The sequence below is a fragment of the Musca domestica genome, unplaced genomic scaffold, assembly GCF_030504385.1.
Source record: "Musca domestica strain aabys unplaced genomic scaffold, Musca_domestica.polishedcontigs.V.1.1 1, whole genome shotgun sequence".
Classification (NCBI taxonomy): domain Eukaryota; kingdom Metazoa; phylum Arthropoda; class Insecta; order Diptera; family Muscidae; genus Musca; species Musca domestica.
The window spans coordinates 36,782,087-36,800,885 of NW_026712114.1; the positions used below are offsets into that span (position 1 = coordinate 36,782,087).

At 35.9% G+C, this 18,799-nt stretch overlaps 1 protein-coding gene across 1 annotated transcript in view; it reads right to left on the reverse strand.

The window, feature by feature from the left end:
- LOC101895728 (prolyl 4-hydroxylase subunit alpha-1) overlaps positions 1–18,799 on the reverse strand; it is an 80,028-nt gene continuing 61,229 nt past the window's right edge. The window contains exons 4-10 of the mRNA XM_005183761.4: positions 16,667–16,975; positions 16,413–16,600; positions 3,787–3,956; positions 3,196–3,678; positions 3,007–3,072; positions 843–1,008; positions 1–767 (exon numbers count right to left, since the gene is read on the reverse strand). Of these exons, the coding sequence (XP_005183818.1) occupies positions 682–767; positions 843–1,008; positions 3,007–3,072; positions 3,196–3,678; positions 3,787–3,956; positions 16,413–16,600; positions 16,667–16,975 (1,468 nt within the window). The 3' untranslated portion in view covers positions 1–681. The remainder of the gene's footprint in view (positions 768–842; positions 1,009–3,006; positions 3,073–3,195; positions 3,679–3,786; positions 3,957–16,412; positions 16,601–16,666; positions 16,976–18,799) is intronic.

Sequence of the window (18,799 nt, forward strand, 5' to 3'; positions counted from 1 at the left end):
TCATTTTTCAAAATTTTATTATCATCTATCTTAAAACATGTAAATTTACAATACATTTTTATATATTTGTTTATTTATTTCTAACGACAGAAAATATTAAAGACAAACATGTTCGTATATCATCATCATCATTAAGTAAATATGTCTGTACTGCAATATTTTGGAGGGTGGTAAATATTATCAATATAACTTTGTTAATTTATTTATTGTAATTCATTCACTTGCATTTGGTATTTTTTGACATTTTTTTAAAAAATTTTGTTTTGTCAAGGAAATTGTTGGTTTTGCATAATTCACTGCTAGCAGAGAAATACAAACACTAACTTTTACAAGTTTTCGAGAAAAAGAGAGACGAAGAGTAGAATAAAGTACAAAATATTCATGGAACAATTTGTTCAACAACGAGATTCATAGTTTTCAATTCATTCTTATTGCACAAGCAGCATTAAAAAATATAGGAAAACATAAACATGGATAGTTTTCTTAAATTGTCCTTAAGCACAGGATTGTGATAGAGTAGAAAATAATGTATGTTTTTAAAAAATCGCAGTTTTAATAAATGCTTTATAAAAGACAGGCGGCGAGTATACATAAAATAGACATACATATATAAATCTATAGCAATGGAAATTCGTTTCAGTATTAAAGTATATTTAAAAGTAAACAATTTAAGGAATTGCACTAAATGGCATATTCGCCATGATCAGGTTCCAAATCACAGGGGCGTCTGAATTCTTGCCGGGCTTCGTGAATCCATTTGTTGGAAACTTAAATGAGAAAAATTTCAATTATTAATATTTATTCAAAATAAAAAAGTGTTTTAAAAATAGAATTGCAGTTACCCCATTTTGAGCCAGTTAGAACAGGACACGCAGCATGTCTTGTACGATAATCACCATCACCTGAACGATGTAAATTATACCAGAAAGCCGCTGTACCCTTCTTGGGCTTCAAGGCTGTATTAATGGCTGTGAATACTGTGGCACCGCCTTGTTCCACATCACTCATCTGCAATAATCAAAACATCATATTAAGTTTTTACAAATACAACAATAAAGGTATTAAGCCTAACCAACAACAAAATCAAGTGAAAACGTTTGTTACAGAAAATTTAGAAATTAAAATTAAAAATATGAGACAGAATGATTATTTTTAAAATGAATACTCTGTAAGTGTCCAAAAATACCAAAACTTGTTATACCCTCTTTTATGGTAAATGTATAACAAAGTGGGTTGTAAAATACATGTGAGAAATCCCAAATAAACTTTCGTATAGAAAATTACACAAAATACAAGTATTATGTCCCACAACACTACAATATGTTGGAAGCCCCCTTATGTCCAAATCCATTTTGGAAGATTTCGATTTAAAAAAAAAAAAAAATGTCACAGAGCCCTCACCAGATGCTACCCTTATTTTCGCCCTTCGCGTGTTGTTATGTATTCAAAATAAATTCAACGAAAGTCGTGATCTTGAACTCTCTCCTCATGCTAAATTCCGTGTCGATTGGTCTTCAATTGTGGCCTGTAAAGCGACGGCAGAATCAGAAAAATTTTAATTTTTTGCTCCATTTGAACCATAAATGTACATCTTCATAACAATTTTATCACAAAATTCTATTATAGGTCCTAGAAGACATCAAGGGTCTAAATCATACCTAAACGCCAGGAACTCTTATATATTAAAGATACATTTTAGGGTTTAAATACAGGGTGAGATAAAAAACTGCAACAAAGTCAAAAGCCATAATTTTTACATTTTTACATTTTTTTTTTTTTTTTTGTGCGCTGGAGATGTAGCGAGGAACCTCATTTTTTACCATTCTTGGGTGGCGGATTTAATATACCATCCAAAATATTTTCGCGATAATATTCGGCATTTATTCAGATGCCATGGTCAATTAACACCATGGCCGGCGCTTAAGTTCTGGTGCCAACCGAAGGTGCACATTTTCAGCTGACCTCACTTTGTTTGTTTACAAACTGCTGGACAACGAATGTTTTCTCATCGGCAGATCACCACTTTCGGCCAAACGAAGCAACTCTTTAGCTCTTTTAAGTCTATCTTCTTTCTGCTGCGGTGTAAGTTCTTACACTTTTTTGAATTTCAATAGCATTACCCCGAACTCATTTTTCAATATTTGCCGAATGGAATTTGCGATATGTTCAGCTCACGAGTCATTTTTCGGCCACTGTGACGCGGGTTTCGCTCAAGTCGCTTTTTCACTTTTCGAACCATTTATACAGATGTTGCTGCTGCTCTTCTGTCCACTTCCTTGACGTCGGGATACGGTAATGAGCTATGGTGCAAGACACAAAAGATTTATATAAAATATAAAGAAATCTCTATCACGCTTGAATTCCATCACGAATAACTTTTTTTCTGGAAAATTCTCACCAAAATGCTTTTGTACGCTTGTAAAAAATATAATGAGCTGTCACTGGAATAATTTTAGCAGCTGTCGGATGAGTGGCTTAGAAATGACAGCAGTCTGTAGTTGGTTGCAGTTTTCCCATCTCACCCTGTAATTTCACAGAACAATAACCAGTCTGGGTTGTGGAAAACTCTCAGTGAACTTGATAGTCTCGATTGCCTTTATATGGTTTCGACTGTATACAAAGGGACTTCTATAGTTTGACATATATTTCGCAAACTTTTAAGATGGAGCTTTGAAATTTAATAAAGATCTTTGGATTAAATTCAGAATCAATGGTACAGAAAATGGGTCATATCGATCCACTTTTTTGGAATAGCCCGTAGTATTTGTCCGATGCATTCTAAGTTCTTAATATCTAGAATCGCTATTTACAAAAAAATTATCAATATGGCCCCACTTTTGGTATAGACCTTGATTAGGTCTTTGCCATTCCGAATGATTAAATATTTCCTCCTAATTCTACTCCAAATGGGAAACACTTCTAACCGTATCAATTAAAATATGGCCTAGGACTGAGAGTGTTTTAAATTGCTTTTAAATCGTTCTGTTGACTTTGGCTGGTACTTACATAGAATAGTACTGTGGCAATGCGATTACCAGTATTCAGACCCTGGAAGGCACGAACTTCTTCACGCTGCATGGAAAAATACAAAAAAACATTTATATTTACTAACAATTATTCCAAAATAGATGTAGTTTATTTAAAAATGATCTCAAAGATTTATGAATCCGAAATTTACATCCCCCCAATACTTACTCTTGCAAAATCGAAATGTGGTTCATAATGACCGCCAATGCCATAGTTGACAACTTGCAACTCCTCGGCCGACAACATATCCAAACCGGTCATATCTTCAGTTCTTTGGACAATATTCGCAATAATGGGATGTTCTTCGGTACGCAACCAAGCCGACTTACTAATACGATAGTTGGCCGTTTCCAATTCACCGGTGATGGCATTTTGAACAGTGGCCCTGCGGAAACGTGGTCTAGCCATTTTCTTTATGATCTCAATTTCCGAATCGAACATGGCATCGTGATAGATTACAATGTAGGGATCCTTTGAGGCTTCTTCCATTTTCATGGGACCGATTTTCAGAAAAGGTACATTATTGTCAACATAACGGCAACGCAGCGGCCTCAGCTGTTCAGGTGTGGGCTTCAACTTGCCCTGGCACAACAACTCATAAGCTTTACGTTCTGTGTAATCGTACACGGATGGTTCCGCCTTGGCAATGGGCTGGAAGATGTACGGAAACAACAAAAATAAATAAATTAGACAGATTAAATTTGCATTCAAATACTTTTTCTTGTGTTTTCGAGTTTTTTTTTTCTCTCTTCAACTTACCAAATCCGATTTGGGTGTCTCATCACTACCATCATCACCTTTAACCTTTTTCTTGGCAGATAGCTCCTTCAGCTCCTTTTCGTAATAGACTTTATTGCCATTGGCACGTTCATGCGTGGGTAGCAGTTGCAACAATTCATTTGTCATAGATAGAGCACTTTCGACATCGCCTGCAATTTGCAACGACAAGCAGGAGTTGCAGCACAAACAAGAACGAAAAGAAATGCACAAACAACTTTAATAAATACATAAGAAGAAAAATATATAGAACAAATATATATATATATATATATATATATATATATATATATATATATATATGTATATACACAATTTATATGCAATAACAGCAAAAACAGCAGCACATAAATGTGAAAGGATATATTTGTTTCCACAAGGATCGTTCGTTGTATGCCAGAGGGTATTAAAAATGGCTGCTGTTCGGTACGAGCATACAAACACACATACATAAGTAGATAAATGGGTGACAACCATGTGCCCCCAAATGCAAATGTTACTGTTCTCTTTTTGCCACTGGTCCTCGTTGTCGTTTATGTTGTTGCTGTTGCTACTGTTGGTTATTTGTGTGGAAATGGTCTTCGGTGCATACAAATGCTCCTGAATAATTAATTTATATCACTACACACAGCTCTATAAAATCCTTGCTCGAAGGTCATTCAATGCAATTGCATGGCAGTCAGAATCCATCAACAATCCCAAACCAACCCACCACCCGATCAGACTCTCTGGACCATTAGCAGTGCCGCCTGTGTGCTGCTGCTGCTGCTGTTGTTGCACATCCAATTAGATGTTTCAAACAACATGAAGATGTATGTCATTTGTGCTGCTGCTGTTTTGCAAGTCAGATCAAAGTCGATTCGATGTGGACTCCGAGAGCTTTATTTGACAATGAAAATAATTAATATGTTTTAGCACCAACCCGAAAGAGAGTTCCAAACTGCAATTTGGCCACAGATTTGAAATATTGTTCCAATAATGTGATTATCTCTCGCAAAGTGAAGTAGAATGGAAATCCATTAGGAAAATTTGCATTTAAGGGCAATTGGATTTGATGAGTACAGCAAATGGAGATAAAGATAAATTTTAAGATTTGAGCTACTTAGGAAGGATATATTGGATTTTTGATGCGTATGCAAAATGATGGAATACCTAGATACATATTCAATTTAATTGAAGTGATTTTTCTCAGAAACATTTAAACAAAATGCTTCCAAAACAAAAAACAATACATACAGGCTTATATTGAAAAAATGGTTTGCAAATATGTCAATCGCTGTCTACGAAGTTTGCTCTTTGAGGTCTTAAAATTTGAAGTACGTTTTAAGCTTTGGTATTTTCTTCTTTGAATACAAGGTTGCTCATATTCGACGGACGGACCAAGCCATTCCAATCGACGAGGATTTTTTAATGTTTTAAAAGCACGTTGAGTTTTCACAATTGACTTATTCTGTTGAAAGTAAATTTCAACTATTTCAGAGCGCTCGCGTGGCGTGTATTGGTTCATGGTAAAAATCTGCTTGGACTGACGCTTCAAACGCGGTATGTTATTAAGCGATGTGACATCTCTGTCAAAAATTATGGCGTTGCCAGTTGGGTCCGTCGAATATGGTCAACCCTGTATGTACTTTTTAAGATTTTACATTAGTATTTATAGAAGAAGTTTTCAGGACTTTTATTTATGGAAAGGCGATTGAGGGCTTTCACTTAAAAAATACATTTTTTATTACGAAGGTCTTTTAATTATAATATTTCATTTTCACATTGTATATTTGTATATTGTAGGTTTCTTTTTTATTTAAGGGATCTACTATGTGAAGAAGGCCCCTGAACATCTCCTAATTAAATAAAATATTAGGGATTCCTTTGAACATCTTTAGCAGGTCTGAGGTCTATTTTAATAGAACTTATTCCAATAACTTTTTACCCTCCACTATGCTATGCAGGGTATATTAAAATTGCCACTCCGGTTGTAACCCCTTGAAATAAGTACTAGACCCACAAAGAATATATATTTTTGATCAGCACAAGATTTCATGACATTTTAGCCTATGCTTCCGTGTTCCTACCTGTTCTTTTGCAAAAATCACTCTAGCTCCCGCACGAAATCAAATCGATATACAATATTTTACTCAAGTATATTGAAGGTCCTTAAAATTTATCGTATTGAAAATGGGATACATAGGTCCACGAAAGTTATAAACCCCATAGGGTGAGATGAGAAAAAACTGCAACCAACTTCAGACTGCTGTCATTTCTAAGCCACTCGTCCGACAGCTGCAAAATTATTCCAGTGACAGCTCACTATATTGTTTACAAGCGTACACAAGCATTTTGGTGAGAACTTTCCAGAAAAAAAGTTTTCTCGTGATGGAATTCAAGCGTGGTAGTGTGATTTCTTTATATTTGGATGGAACACCAAAACGGGTGGCTATCGTTAGAGCACTCCAGCATTTAAATGTGAATAAATCTTTTGTGTCTCGTACCATCGCTCGTTACCTTGATACTGGTAGCGTAGCCCGACGTCAAGGAAGCGGACGGATGAAAACAGCAACATCAGCAGAAATGGTTCGACAGGTAAAAAATCGACTTGATAGAAACCCACGTAGCAGTGGCCGAAAAATGGCTCGTTAGCTGAACATATCGCAATATTCCATTCGGCAAATATTGAAAAATAAGCTCGGGCTAAAGCCATTGAAATTCCAAAAAGTGCAAGAACTTACACGCAGTCGAAAGAAAATAGACTCAAAAGAGCTAAAGAGTTGCTGCGCTTGGCCGAAAGTGGTGAACTGCCGAATTTGGTTTTCCCCGATGAGAGAACATTCGTTGTCCAGCAGTTTGTAAACAAATAAAAGTATCGTTTTTACTTGCCAAAGAGGTCAGCTGAAAATTTGCACCTTCGGTTGGCCACCAGAACTCAAGAGCCGGCCATGGTGATGGTGTGGGCCGCAATAACAGCCGATGGTCCCTCTCCGCTCGTATCAATCGAGCGTGGCATCAGAAAAAATGCCGAATATTATCGCAAAAATATTCTGAAGGGTGTATTAAAGCCTTGGGCACGCATACATTTTGGCCGCAAACCTTGGACATTCCAACAGCACTCAGCACGCGCCACACAAGAATGGTTACAAAATGAGGTTCCTCGCTTCATTTCCAGCGGACAATGGCCACCAAAATCTGGGGATACCAATCCGTTGGACTATTGTGTCTGGAGTATTTTGGAAAGCAAGGTTGGAACTAAAAAATACCAAAAGTGACGATCACCTCAAGCAAGCGCTTCGCCGGGAATGGGCCAAAATACCGCAGAGCAACATTCGGGCAGCGTGTGGCGGTTTCATTGGCCGTTTGAGGGCCATAATTCGTGCCAAAGGTGACCAATACGAAAAAATCGATACTTATTCTAAAATTTGTCGCTATTTCCGACATTTTTTGTTCTTATTCAATAACATTTAAAAAAATGTGAAACATATGACGTTAGACTTTGTTGCAGTTTTTTATCTCACCCTGTATATGGGGGCTACATCAAAATCTGAATCGATTGCAATATAATTTGGCAAATGTTTCTTCGTTTTAAATTCCGTTACTCATTCCAAATTTCATTGAAATTAGAGATACATAGCGTGTTTGGTGTATCAAATACATGGAATCGGCCGAATCTAAATCTGAAACTATTTCAATATAATTTGACAAACAATTTTTTTAGACAAATTTCATCATAGATTTCAAATTTCATTGAAATGTGGCGTACACAGCGTGTTTAATGCATCAAATACATGAAACCGGCCTAAAATATATATAGGAGCTATATCCAAATCAGAACCGATTTCAATATAAGTTTGCAAATTTATTTTTATTCAAATTTGGAGACTGTTTCTGTTATCGAACAATAGATATTTGCATAAAAAATGTAAATTTTTGGAAATACCTCCGATTCTGATGCTATATCTCCAGTTCCATGTGGAATTTCAAAAATGTATATGTTACTTTCAAGCGATGTTGTAGTACACTTAGAAATTTTTAGGAAAATCTGTGCAGCGGTTTTCGAGTCCATTACAAACAAACATGTACCTCTTTTATAGATATAGACAGGACAACTTTAAAAAATCATCTTTAAAGTAGGAAGTCTATTATAAGTTTATACTCCAGACTTAAGCAATCAGTTTATAGAAATGTTATCATGAGGAAACACTTTTATTCATTTTGTTTATTTATTTCCTGTTTTGTATTTGGAAATTTTTTCTAAAACAAAAGGTATTCAGTAAATAGTTACTTAAGAGAACTATTCAGCAGAAAAACATTTAAAATTTGAACAGTCGCAACAACAAGTTTAAAAAAAGTAAATAATAATAAAACTTAAAATTTCCTTACAATTTAGAAAGCTTTCCTTCAAGGACTCGTCCATATAAAACCACAAAGACTATTTTCTACCACAATTGTTGTAGAGATAGTTAAATAATTGCCCACAAAATGTGGCAACTAGTTCTGAGAAAAAAAAAAAAAAAAACATTCAACAAAACAATTTGCCAATTGCCTGGTGTCCACTTGAAAAGGGATACAGAAAGTAAAGAAAAATATTATTCCCACAAAAAACCAAACATCGTCCAAGGAATCCTTAAAATGAACAAAAAGGTCTTGTAGCTAAAAGTGCAGTACACAAAAAAAAAAAAACAATTTAACTTAAACTAGAGACAGAGAGAGAGAGAGAAAAAAGTGAAAAAAGAATTCGACATTTATGGTCCGGTATATTTCAGACAAATATAACGACAAATTGTGGGTGTACTACGTTTTTGTCCTATAACAAAAAAAAACGACATGATGAAATGAAATATGTGTTTCAAATGCAGCAAAAAGACAGAAATTGCATAAAACAGGGAAATAAAGTTTCCAGTAAATAAAATCTGTTGCAAATTGACAAAACAAAAAACCATCGACGTAAACGGACGACGTTCGTCCTGATGATGTTGCAAAATGCCTGGATAGAGTTAAAACGCAGACATGAGTGATGTTGTTATTTTGGCAATGACCCAATTTTTTGCTGTGAAAGAGGATGGAATAAAATCACAAAAATGCAAAAAAAATGGGAAAAAAGGCAACAAAAACGAGTTTGAAATATAGAAAAATAGTTAAAGGTTACAGTGTTTTTTGGAGAAAACATTGAAGATAAACTATTTTGCCAAAATATCGCAGCAAAAATACTTATTACAAATTAGCATACCAACATATTATCAAGTTATGCCGTCAGAGTCATATTTATTCCGAAACACGGTAACTTCCACTTGGGAATTGAGATAAAATTCCCAACTTGGATGCCAAAACCCATAAAAAGGCATTGGTTTGCTTGGGCGTTATAGAAATATTGAAACTGTTTTATGTCAAATCTAAGAGTGATGGGTCTATATTGAAGGTAGTACTGGAAATCTGATGAGACGTCCTTTCAGGAGCATCAAAGACTGGAACATTAAATTTGCAAAATTTAATGTTCATAAAAGCGTAGCCCACTGTCCTCAATCTAAAAGAGTTGGCTCCATATGGAAGACAGCAATTGAACGCAGGCAAGTAGTACAGCCTATCATTTACAATTCGAAAAATTATTCCGTTTTTTTTTTTTTTTTTTTTTTTTTTTTGTAAAATTTCGCAGTTTTTTATACTCTCAGACATATGGCTATAGAGGGTATATATCATTTGATACGGTCAAAACATGACTAGTCGAAATAACGGTTTTAGACCCTAGGTCTCTTTTGACCAATTCCGTTTCAGAACATTTGGAGTTGATCTAGCGATGTCCGTCCATCCGTCTGGCTGGCTGGTGCGCACGATAACTCTCGAAGGGAGTATCCGATTTGGTGCAAACTTGGAGCATCGTTATATGTTTGTCAAACATAGATCGAGTTCGGAGATGGGCAATATCGCTCCACTCCCCCACAAAAGGGCGAAATTTTCAAAAAAAAAATCTATTTTTTTCACAGATAAAGAAACGATAATCCGTTTTTTCTCCAACTTCGCAAATCCTAATATTTGCATCAGTGCTAGGTCAGGTGTGAAAATGGACAATATCGGTCCACTCCATCAAGTACCTCCCCCACAAATGGTCAAAATTTTTAATAATTACAACTCTCACAAAATTTGATGTAAGAGTCCGATTGTCTTCAAATTTCACACACCCCAATATTTATGTTGACTCAAGGTCTGGTGTTAAGATGGAATATATCGGTTTACTCCTTCTGGTAACTCACCATCGCACTCAGCACGCGCCACCCTAGAATGGTTACACAATGAGATTCCTCGCTTCATTTTTAGCGCACAATAGACATCAAAATCTCCGTATACCAATTCGTTGGACTATTGTGTCTGGAGTATTTGGAAAATACCAAAGTGTCGATCAACTCAAGCAAGCGCTTCGTCTGGAATGGACCAAAATACTGCAGAGCAACATTCGGGCAGCGTGTGACGGTTTCTTTTGGCCATTTGAAGGCCATAATTCGTGCCAAAGGTGACCAGTTCGAACAAATCTAAACTTATTCTAAAATTTGTTTGCTATTTCCGACATTTTTTGCTTCATTATAAAATATAAAAAAACAAGTAAGCAAAGACTATAGTCGTGCGGGACGGACAATGTGATACCCTACAACACTACAATATGTTAGAAGCCCCCTTATATCCAAGTCCATTTTGGAAGATTTCGCTTTTGAAAATATGTCACGGAGCACTGACCTAACCAGGGACATTTGGCCAATATTTAAGCACTCCGTCATGCTGTTAGTTGTTGTGGTCCACTTTCCATCCAAAATGCTTGAATCCTTCCTTGTCCTTAACTCTGTTCTCAGGCGTGTCGATTGGCTTCAATTTTTTTCTGTTTTTGGTTCATTTGAACCTCAAAATATTTTGCGATCATCTCCAAAAGCAAGAGGCCCTTCCGTATCTCCAAATTTAGACTCATCTATATGATTTGCTTGTCTACGATATTTGGCTATATTCGTCAACGAAATCACCATAAAAAACAGAAGTTCGGCTTTTGTGTATTTCGAATATCATCTGTAAGTAATGTTGGTATTTTTTTCACACAAAAGTAGCGGCTCATTCTACTCGTTGTCCTAAACTCAAACTTCATGCGAGATTTCGTGTCCTTCGGTTTCTATTTGTGACCTTTATAACGGCTGCAAAATCAGGAAAATTTTTAGTTGTTGGTCAATTTCAACCCCCAAATATATTGCGGACATCTTTAAAACCTGTAGGCCTATCCCTTCTGAGCCTTACCCTTGTGAACATTTTCGTGAGGATCAGATAATAATTGCAATCTTTATATAACAGCCCCAAGCGGTGTTGTAATGTGAAAAAATATTACAAAATATACACAAATATTACAAAATATACATGCGATAAAAAATATGAAAAAATAAAAATATGTCACAAAATACTACAAAACCTATATTAACATCATTGCTGACATCTTTTTATGCTATTTTTTAGACTTTATACTTTTATGACAAGAGGGCATTCTGAATTGACAAAATTTGTCAAAATCGGTCCAGCCATTCTTCAGATATAAGCATTCTAGTTAACATCCCCTTCCTTTGTATATATACATGGTAAATATTTCGTTATATATTTCCGATATATTTACTATCAGCATCGATGTAATGGTCAGAATTGACCTGTTCGTCTATTTGTGATTTCTTCGGGATTAAAAATAATCGCGGTTTAGTGTAAAATTTGACTTTTATTTATCACAAATGTTATGGTCTATTTCACCCGCTAAATATTACCCAATGACCATCAAAATTGGAAGACTTCTAGCCGCCCCAGGCTCTAGCCCCATGCTAACTTCCGCTTCGATTGGTCCATAATTGTGACCTGAACTGCAAAATCAGGAAATTTTTCAGTTTTTGATCCATTTCAACACCTTAATATTGTGCGATCATCTCCAAAAGAAATAGGGTTCTATTCTGACCTTAACCCCACCTACATTTTAAATTTCGTGAAAATCGGGCCAAAATTGCGACCTGTAGAGTGATTACAAATTAACATGGACAGACGGACGGACGCACATACATAGCTAGATCGGCTCAGCTCTGCGAGATAGGAAGATCCATATATACTTTCCTATGTGGGAAATCAATGTTTCGTGGTGTTACATAATTTTTGGCCCAATCAAACTTATAATACCCCCAACACAAAGTGTTGTAGGGTATAATGAAAAAAATTATGGCATTTGTTTTTTTATATCAACCTGTATTATCATCAAAATCTATCTTAGTTTGATGGAAATATTTTCATATTTAATATTGTCAAATCGGTTACGAATGTCCTGAATCGGCATTCATCCAAAAATAGATGAGACCAAAGCCCATTATTCAAACAAGACACATCTGGAAACAAATAACTTTAAACAAATAACAATTTAATTTTTTTTTTAAAGAATAAACAGTTTCTTTCCAACATTTTTCCCTTTTTCCGCGATTTTTTTCATTCCAAGAAAATTTTAATAAAGTTTAAAACTATGCTAACAACTTTACAGGAACTTGCAGGTATTATTTCTAAACATAAACTTTTGTTTTCAGAAAATCTGATCTCGTACACACGGTTTCACTTTTTCCGCTATGTACAACTGTATGTATTTATCTTTCTCTGTATTTACTATCAACCTACTCAACAAAAAAATGTATGTAGGTATATAGGTATTATCAAACATTTTATTCCAACAAAACGGCCATTGGAAAACATGCAATTTTATATTAATGAAAATATTTGTTGCATCAAGTTTGGACGAACATTAGCGTCGTGGGGGGCAACTTTGTAATAGGTGAAATAAACTTACTCCCCAAACAATCACGATTTATGTAGTTCATGTTTGCTATGGAAAACTTAAATGAAGAAATTTAGTAAAATCTAATTGGGGGATACCCATGGCTACGCCAGTGTTTTTTATGTAGCCGCTGCATTGCGTAGGCACTCTGGCATTGCTGTTGTCCTGGTTGCAGCAGCAACATAAATTCCCAGGGATATACTATGTATACGTGTATTTGTGCAGAGATGTTTTACTTGCGCATAGAACATCACGGACCACCGAACGAACGGGCAAACGAATGAATTACGAACACTTGATATAGTAAATCAAAGCAAGTGGGGCAAGGCAAATGCAGATTTTACTTTTTCTTGTTGTTGCATAGTTTGGTATGGCCCGGCTACACATTTTGTTCACTTTCATCGACTGTTTGCCTGTCTGTCTATGTGCTGCTCTGTTTGTTGAAAAATAACTTTTCCTGGTCCTGGTAGAAACTTTAAATCTTTAAACAAAAACAGTTGGTTTCCTTGGTTTGTCTAGCAAGATGACTTACATTCGCCTTCTTCAACACCCCCCAACCACAACCATTGCTTCCTTCACTCACTCACTGCCAAGAGCAGAATGTTAAGTTCTTGTGGTAAAATTTTATGTTAAAATATCGGTTAAAAAATGTCACTTTAAATTGCAATGCGAATGTTGCAGTGCCAACACATAAACCAAACGACAAACAACCCGATCTACTGACGAGCATATAATGGTGGTGGCTACGACATGCTAAAATACCGTTTAATGGTTTGAGTTTACAAGAAAATAACAAGAAAGGACGACATTATTATTGTTGCTGTGGCATGTAGAAGTTTATATTGTTATTGAGCGAGTAAAAGTGGAAATATCTTAAGTAGTTTTACATATGCCATTGTAAGTATGTGTTTGTTATTAATTACTTTTGTAATTCACTTAATGTTACAACATAAAGGATGAGATAAAAAAAAACTGCAACAAAGTCAAACGCGATAATTTTTAAATTTTATTAAATCTTATTGAATGAAAGCACACAATGTCGGAAATAGCATCAAATTTTAGAATAAGATTAGATTTGTTCGAATTGGTCACCTTTGGCACGAATTATGGCCTTCAAACGGCCAATGAAACCGTCAAATGCTGCACGAATGTTGCTCTGCGGTATTTTGGCCCATTCCCGGCGAAGCGCTTGCTTGAAATGATCGACACTTTGGTATTTTTTAGTGCAAACCTTGCTTTCCAAAATGCTCCAGACACAATAGTCCAACGGATTGGTATCCGGAGATTTTGGTGGCCATTGTGCGCTGGAAATGAAGCGAGGAACCATTCTTGGGTGGCGCATGCTGAGTCCTGTTGGAATGTCCAAGGTCTGCGGCCAAAATGTTTGCGTGCCCAAGGCTTTAATACACCCTCCAGAATATTTTCGCGATAATATTCGGCATTTGTTCTGATGCCACGGTCGATAAATACGAACGGAAAGCCACCATCGGCTGTTATGGTGTCCCACACCATCACCACGGCTGGCACTTGAGTTGTGGTGGCTAATAGAAGGTGCACAATTTCTGCTGACCTCTTTGCCAAGTAAACACGATCATTTTGTTTGTTTACAAACTGCTGAACAACGAATGTTTTCTCATCGGAGAAAACCAAATTCGACAGTTCACCACTTTCGGCCAAGCGAAGCAACTCTTTAGGTCTTTTGAGTGTATTTTCTTTCGGTTGCGGTGTAAATTCTTGCACTTTTTGGAATTTCAATGGCTTTACCCCGAGCTCATTTTTCAATATTTGCCGAATGGAATATTACTATACGTTCAGGTCACGAGCCATTTTTCGGCCACTGCGACGCGGGTTTAGATCAAGTCGCTTCTTCACTTTTCGAACCATTTCTGGATCTTGCTGTTTTCTTCCGTCCACTTCCTTGACATTGGGCTACGCTATCATTATTACGGCAACGAGCGATGATAAGAGACACAAAAAATTTTTTCACATATAAATGCTGGAGTGTTCTAACGAAGCCAGCCATATATAAAGAGATCACACTATCGCGCTTGAATTCCATCACGAATAACTTTTTTTCTGGAGGATTCTCACCAAAATGCTTTTGTACGCTTGTAAACAATATAATTAGCTGCCACTGGAATAATTTTAACAGCTGTCGGACGAGTGGCTTAGAAATGACAGCAGTCTTAAGTCGGTAGCAGTTTTTTCATCTCACAGTGTAGATGGTCTCTCGAAGGTGACCACTGCGAGGTACATAGCAGAATAAAGGAAAGCATTTTATCCAAAAAAGACATTCCATCTACCGATGATTTGAAGAAGATTCCTATCTGCTGAAGGCATTAGCCTCTCTTTTAGAAAGCCTATTATCTATTGCAAAGCTGTTAAAAGGCCTTTTTTTCAGCAGGTGACCGACAAAAGTGGTCTTTATCTATGAAAATTATATTATATTTTTTAAAGTCACTTCAGACCCATGAAAGGTTCTTTCCATCGAATCTCTATGGAAAGAAGTTCATGGCAAATTGAATTATAGAAGATCTTCTAAACATAGTAAAATACTATTAGGCTTTTTATAACCCACTATAGGAGGGTTACGTTTAGGTATTGCCCCCAGTTTACCGTACTTCCAATATTCGTCCTTTTGATGTTTTTTTCCGAATTTTTCCACTATTGAATTATAGAAGATCTTCCAAACATAGTAAAATACTATTAGGCTTTTTATAACCCACTAAAGGAGGGTTACGTTTAGGTATTGCCCCAATTGTACAGTACTTCCGATATTCGTCCTTTTGATGATTTTTTCCGAATTTTTCAACTGGTTGTAGAATTGTTCATTGAATGTCTAGGTACCTAATGGTAGATGGTATTAAAAGTTCGGCCCAGCCGAACTTTATGTCTTTTTACTTGTTTCACATAGGTCGGTATCTATATCGAGTTTAAAGTACCAAATGAAATAATTAATATATCCTTCATACCATGGTAGAGGGTATTGAAATGGAAATGTTAATTGTGGTATTTATAAAATTTGAAGTAACGGTACCTAAAATATATAATATTACCCAACTTCTTTTCGACATACAGCTCTTAAAGGACTATTTTTTCCTACCTCTTACCAATCACATTTTATTTATTTTGCCGATATAAGTTCCAACAATGTAAAAACACCCAATAACACATGACCTTATAAAAATCTTAGTTTATTTTGCACGTTATTGAATCATCACCTTAAGGTGTTACCTTAGCTTAATGCACATCCAAGTCACCTTATCCTTAAGTAACAATATCTTCTCTGCATTTTCACACAACAATCTATCAGAACTTGTTTACGATAAGTGATTAAATTGTGAAAAATTGTGACATTGAATTTGCACCAAACTTAATTATGTCACACACCCACACACACACACCGAACCACACAAACATACAGTCACAAACCCTTTTCAACATTTTCACTAGCCCCTTAGGGCAGATGTTGTTAACAACGATGAAAGTGACATTGCAACGTTATGAACCCCATAACCATAACATTATTCATGTCAAGCAGATTATGGTAAAAATATTTTCAGAGAGAGGTAGTGGGAGATAGAAATAAGTAAGGAAATATTGCGTAGAGTAAGAAATATTCACTTCGTATACAAAAGGAAATGTCACTTATGCAGGAAAAAAAATTAATATAATGAAAATTACATTGGCAGGTGACGTTGCAACATAGTGATTGTAATTCAATAATAAAAACACACACCACATAAACATAACAAATTCAATTAACAACGAAAGCACAGAGGGCCTATTATAAACATCTACTTACCTTGTTTATAGGTTGAGAAGGCCAAGTATTCCAAGATATCAGCTTTGGAGAAAGGCAATGAACGATTACGTGGCTCATAGGACATACGGGTCATGGCTTCATTCATCCACAAGACGGTGTGATAATAATCATGATTTACATAAGACTGACGACCCAATTCGAAGCAGTCATCCGAAGACATTTCAGTACTGAAAATGAAGGTAAAAACAAAATAATTTAATTCCTTACAATTTTAAATTTCCCTTATTCCCTACCTATATTGCACTCCATTCAATTCGCCTCTGGCCAAGCTGGATGTATCCAAATTGTAGGTATCCTGCAGACGCATCAAGGCCACAGCCGCTCCATTCAAATCTTCTTCGGATGGGAATTTCAAAATGCTGCGATAATTGGATATATTACGCAAAAATTCGCCTCCCACATCATGGGCCATCAGATTCTCCACTTGTTTCCAATCGGTGGTTAAACGTTTTGTCAATAAATAGGCATTGATAGGATTCGATACGTAAGTCGTAACATCAATGGCAGCCTCAGCATGTTCTCTTTGGTATTCTTGCATTTTTCTGTAAAGAAAAAAAAAAAGAAATAAATTGTTATTAACATGACATATTTAGTAATTCTTAAAAATAATAAATATTTATATAGTTATAAGATCGACAAGTAAGTAGTACCTTTTGGGTTTTTGGAATCGTAAAATTAGTATGTTGCAATTTAGGATTTTGTTCCATGGAGGGTATATTAACATTGTCATTCCGTTTTGTAACCATGCAAAGAATATACATTTTGGATCAGCGTAAAATTTTAAGTCGATTTAGAGATGTCTTTCTGTCTGTTATAATCATGCGATCTTTCGAACGAATCGAGATAAAATGCAACAATTTTGCACACATAAGTATTTTGCCAGTATCCTGGTCTGACCACGTTTTCTTATAGCTTCCAAATAACGGTACATCCCTTCATTCGATAGTATAATGATATTAGCGATATTATTCACCGGAATTGTTTCAAATTTCATACTGGAAATTTGGAATCTGTTCTACAGCCTATAACAAATAATTACTTATACAGGTCCACGTGTTTGTATAGCCCACATATAACCGTGGTATTTTTCGATGATTTTTTTTTTTTTTTTAATATTTTAAGTTCCTTACAAATGGTGGAGGGTATTAGCAGTTAGGCCTGGATGAACTTAGCCTTATTTTTTTCTTGTTATTTATGTCATTATGAATCAAAAATAAAAAATAAAAAAACAAGTAAAAACATTAAGTTCGCCCGGGCCAAACTTTTAATACCCTCCACTTTGGGGTAAAGGAAACATTAGAGCCTATATACCAATTTTTGGACATATTCATGGGAAAATGTGCCAAAAATCATGGGGCTATACAAAAACGTGGACCTATACATACAGTGTTTCGCCAAAAGAACTAGAACCCATTAAGACCAACAAATACCAATTTCTAGACAAATCCACGAAGAAATGTGGCAAAACCCATTAAAATACCGAATATTGGGAGTACCGTTATATAGGGCCTATACCAAATCGAGGACCTATAAATGCAATGTTTCGCCAAAGGAGCTGGAACCTATTATTACCAACAAATACCAATTTTTAGACAAATCCGTGAAAAATGTGAAAAAAAAATCATCAAAATACCGAATATCGGGAGGTACCGTTGTATGGGGACTATACCAAAACGTGACCCTATAATTACAATGATTCGCCACACGAACTGGGACTCATTATGACCTACAACTACCAATTTTTCGAGAATTCCTTGAAAAAATGTGTCAAAAATCATCAAAATACCGAATATGAGGAAGTACCTTCATATGGGGGCTATACCAAAGCGTGAACATTTACATGTAATATTTCGCCACACGAACTAGTGGCAATAGCCACACGAACAAGTGGCTATTGCATTTAAATGTGAATAAATCTTCTGTGTCTAGTACCATCGCTCGTTACTTTGCTACTGGTAACGTAGCCCGACGTCATGGAAGTGGACGGAAGAAAACAGCAACATCAGCAGAAATGGTACGAAAAGTAAAGAAGCGACTTGATAGAAACCCACGTCGCAGTGGCCGAAAAATGGCTCGTGAGCTGAACACATCACAATATTCCATTCGGCAAATATTGAAAAAAATGGCTCGGGGTAAAGTCAGTGAAATTTCAAAAAGTGCAAGAACTTACACCGCAACAGAAAGAAAATAGACTCAATCGAGCTAAAGAGTGGCTTCGCTTGGCCGAAAGTGGTGAACTACCGAATGTGGTTTTCTCCGATGAGAAAACATTCGTTGTCCAGCAGTTTGTAAACCAACAAAATGATCGTGTTTACTTGTCAAAGAGATCAGCTGAAACTGTGCACATCGATTGGCCACCAGAACTC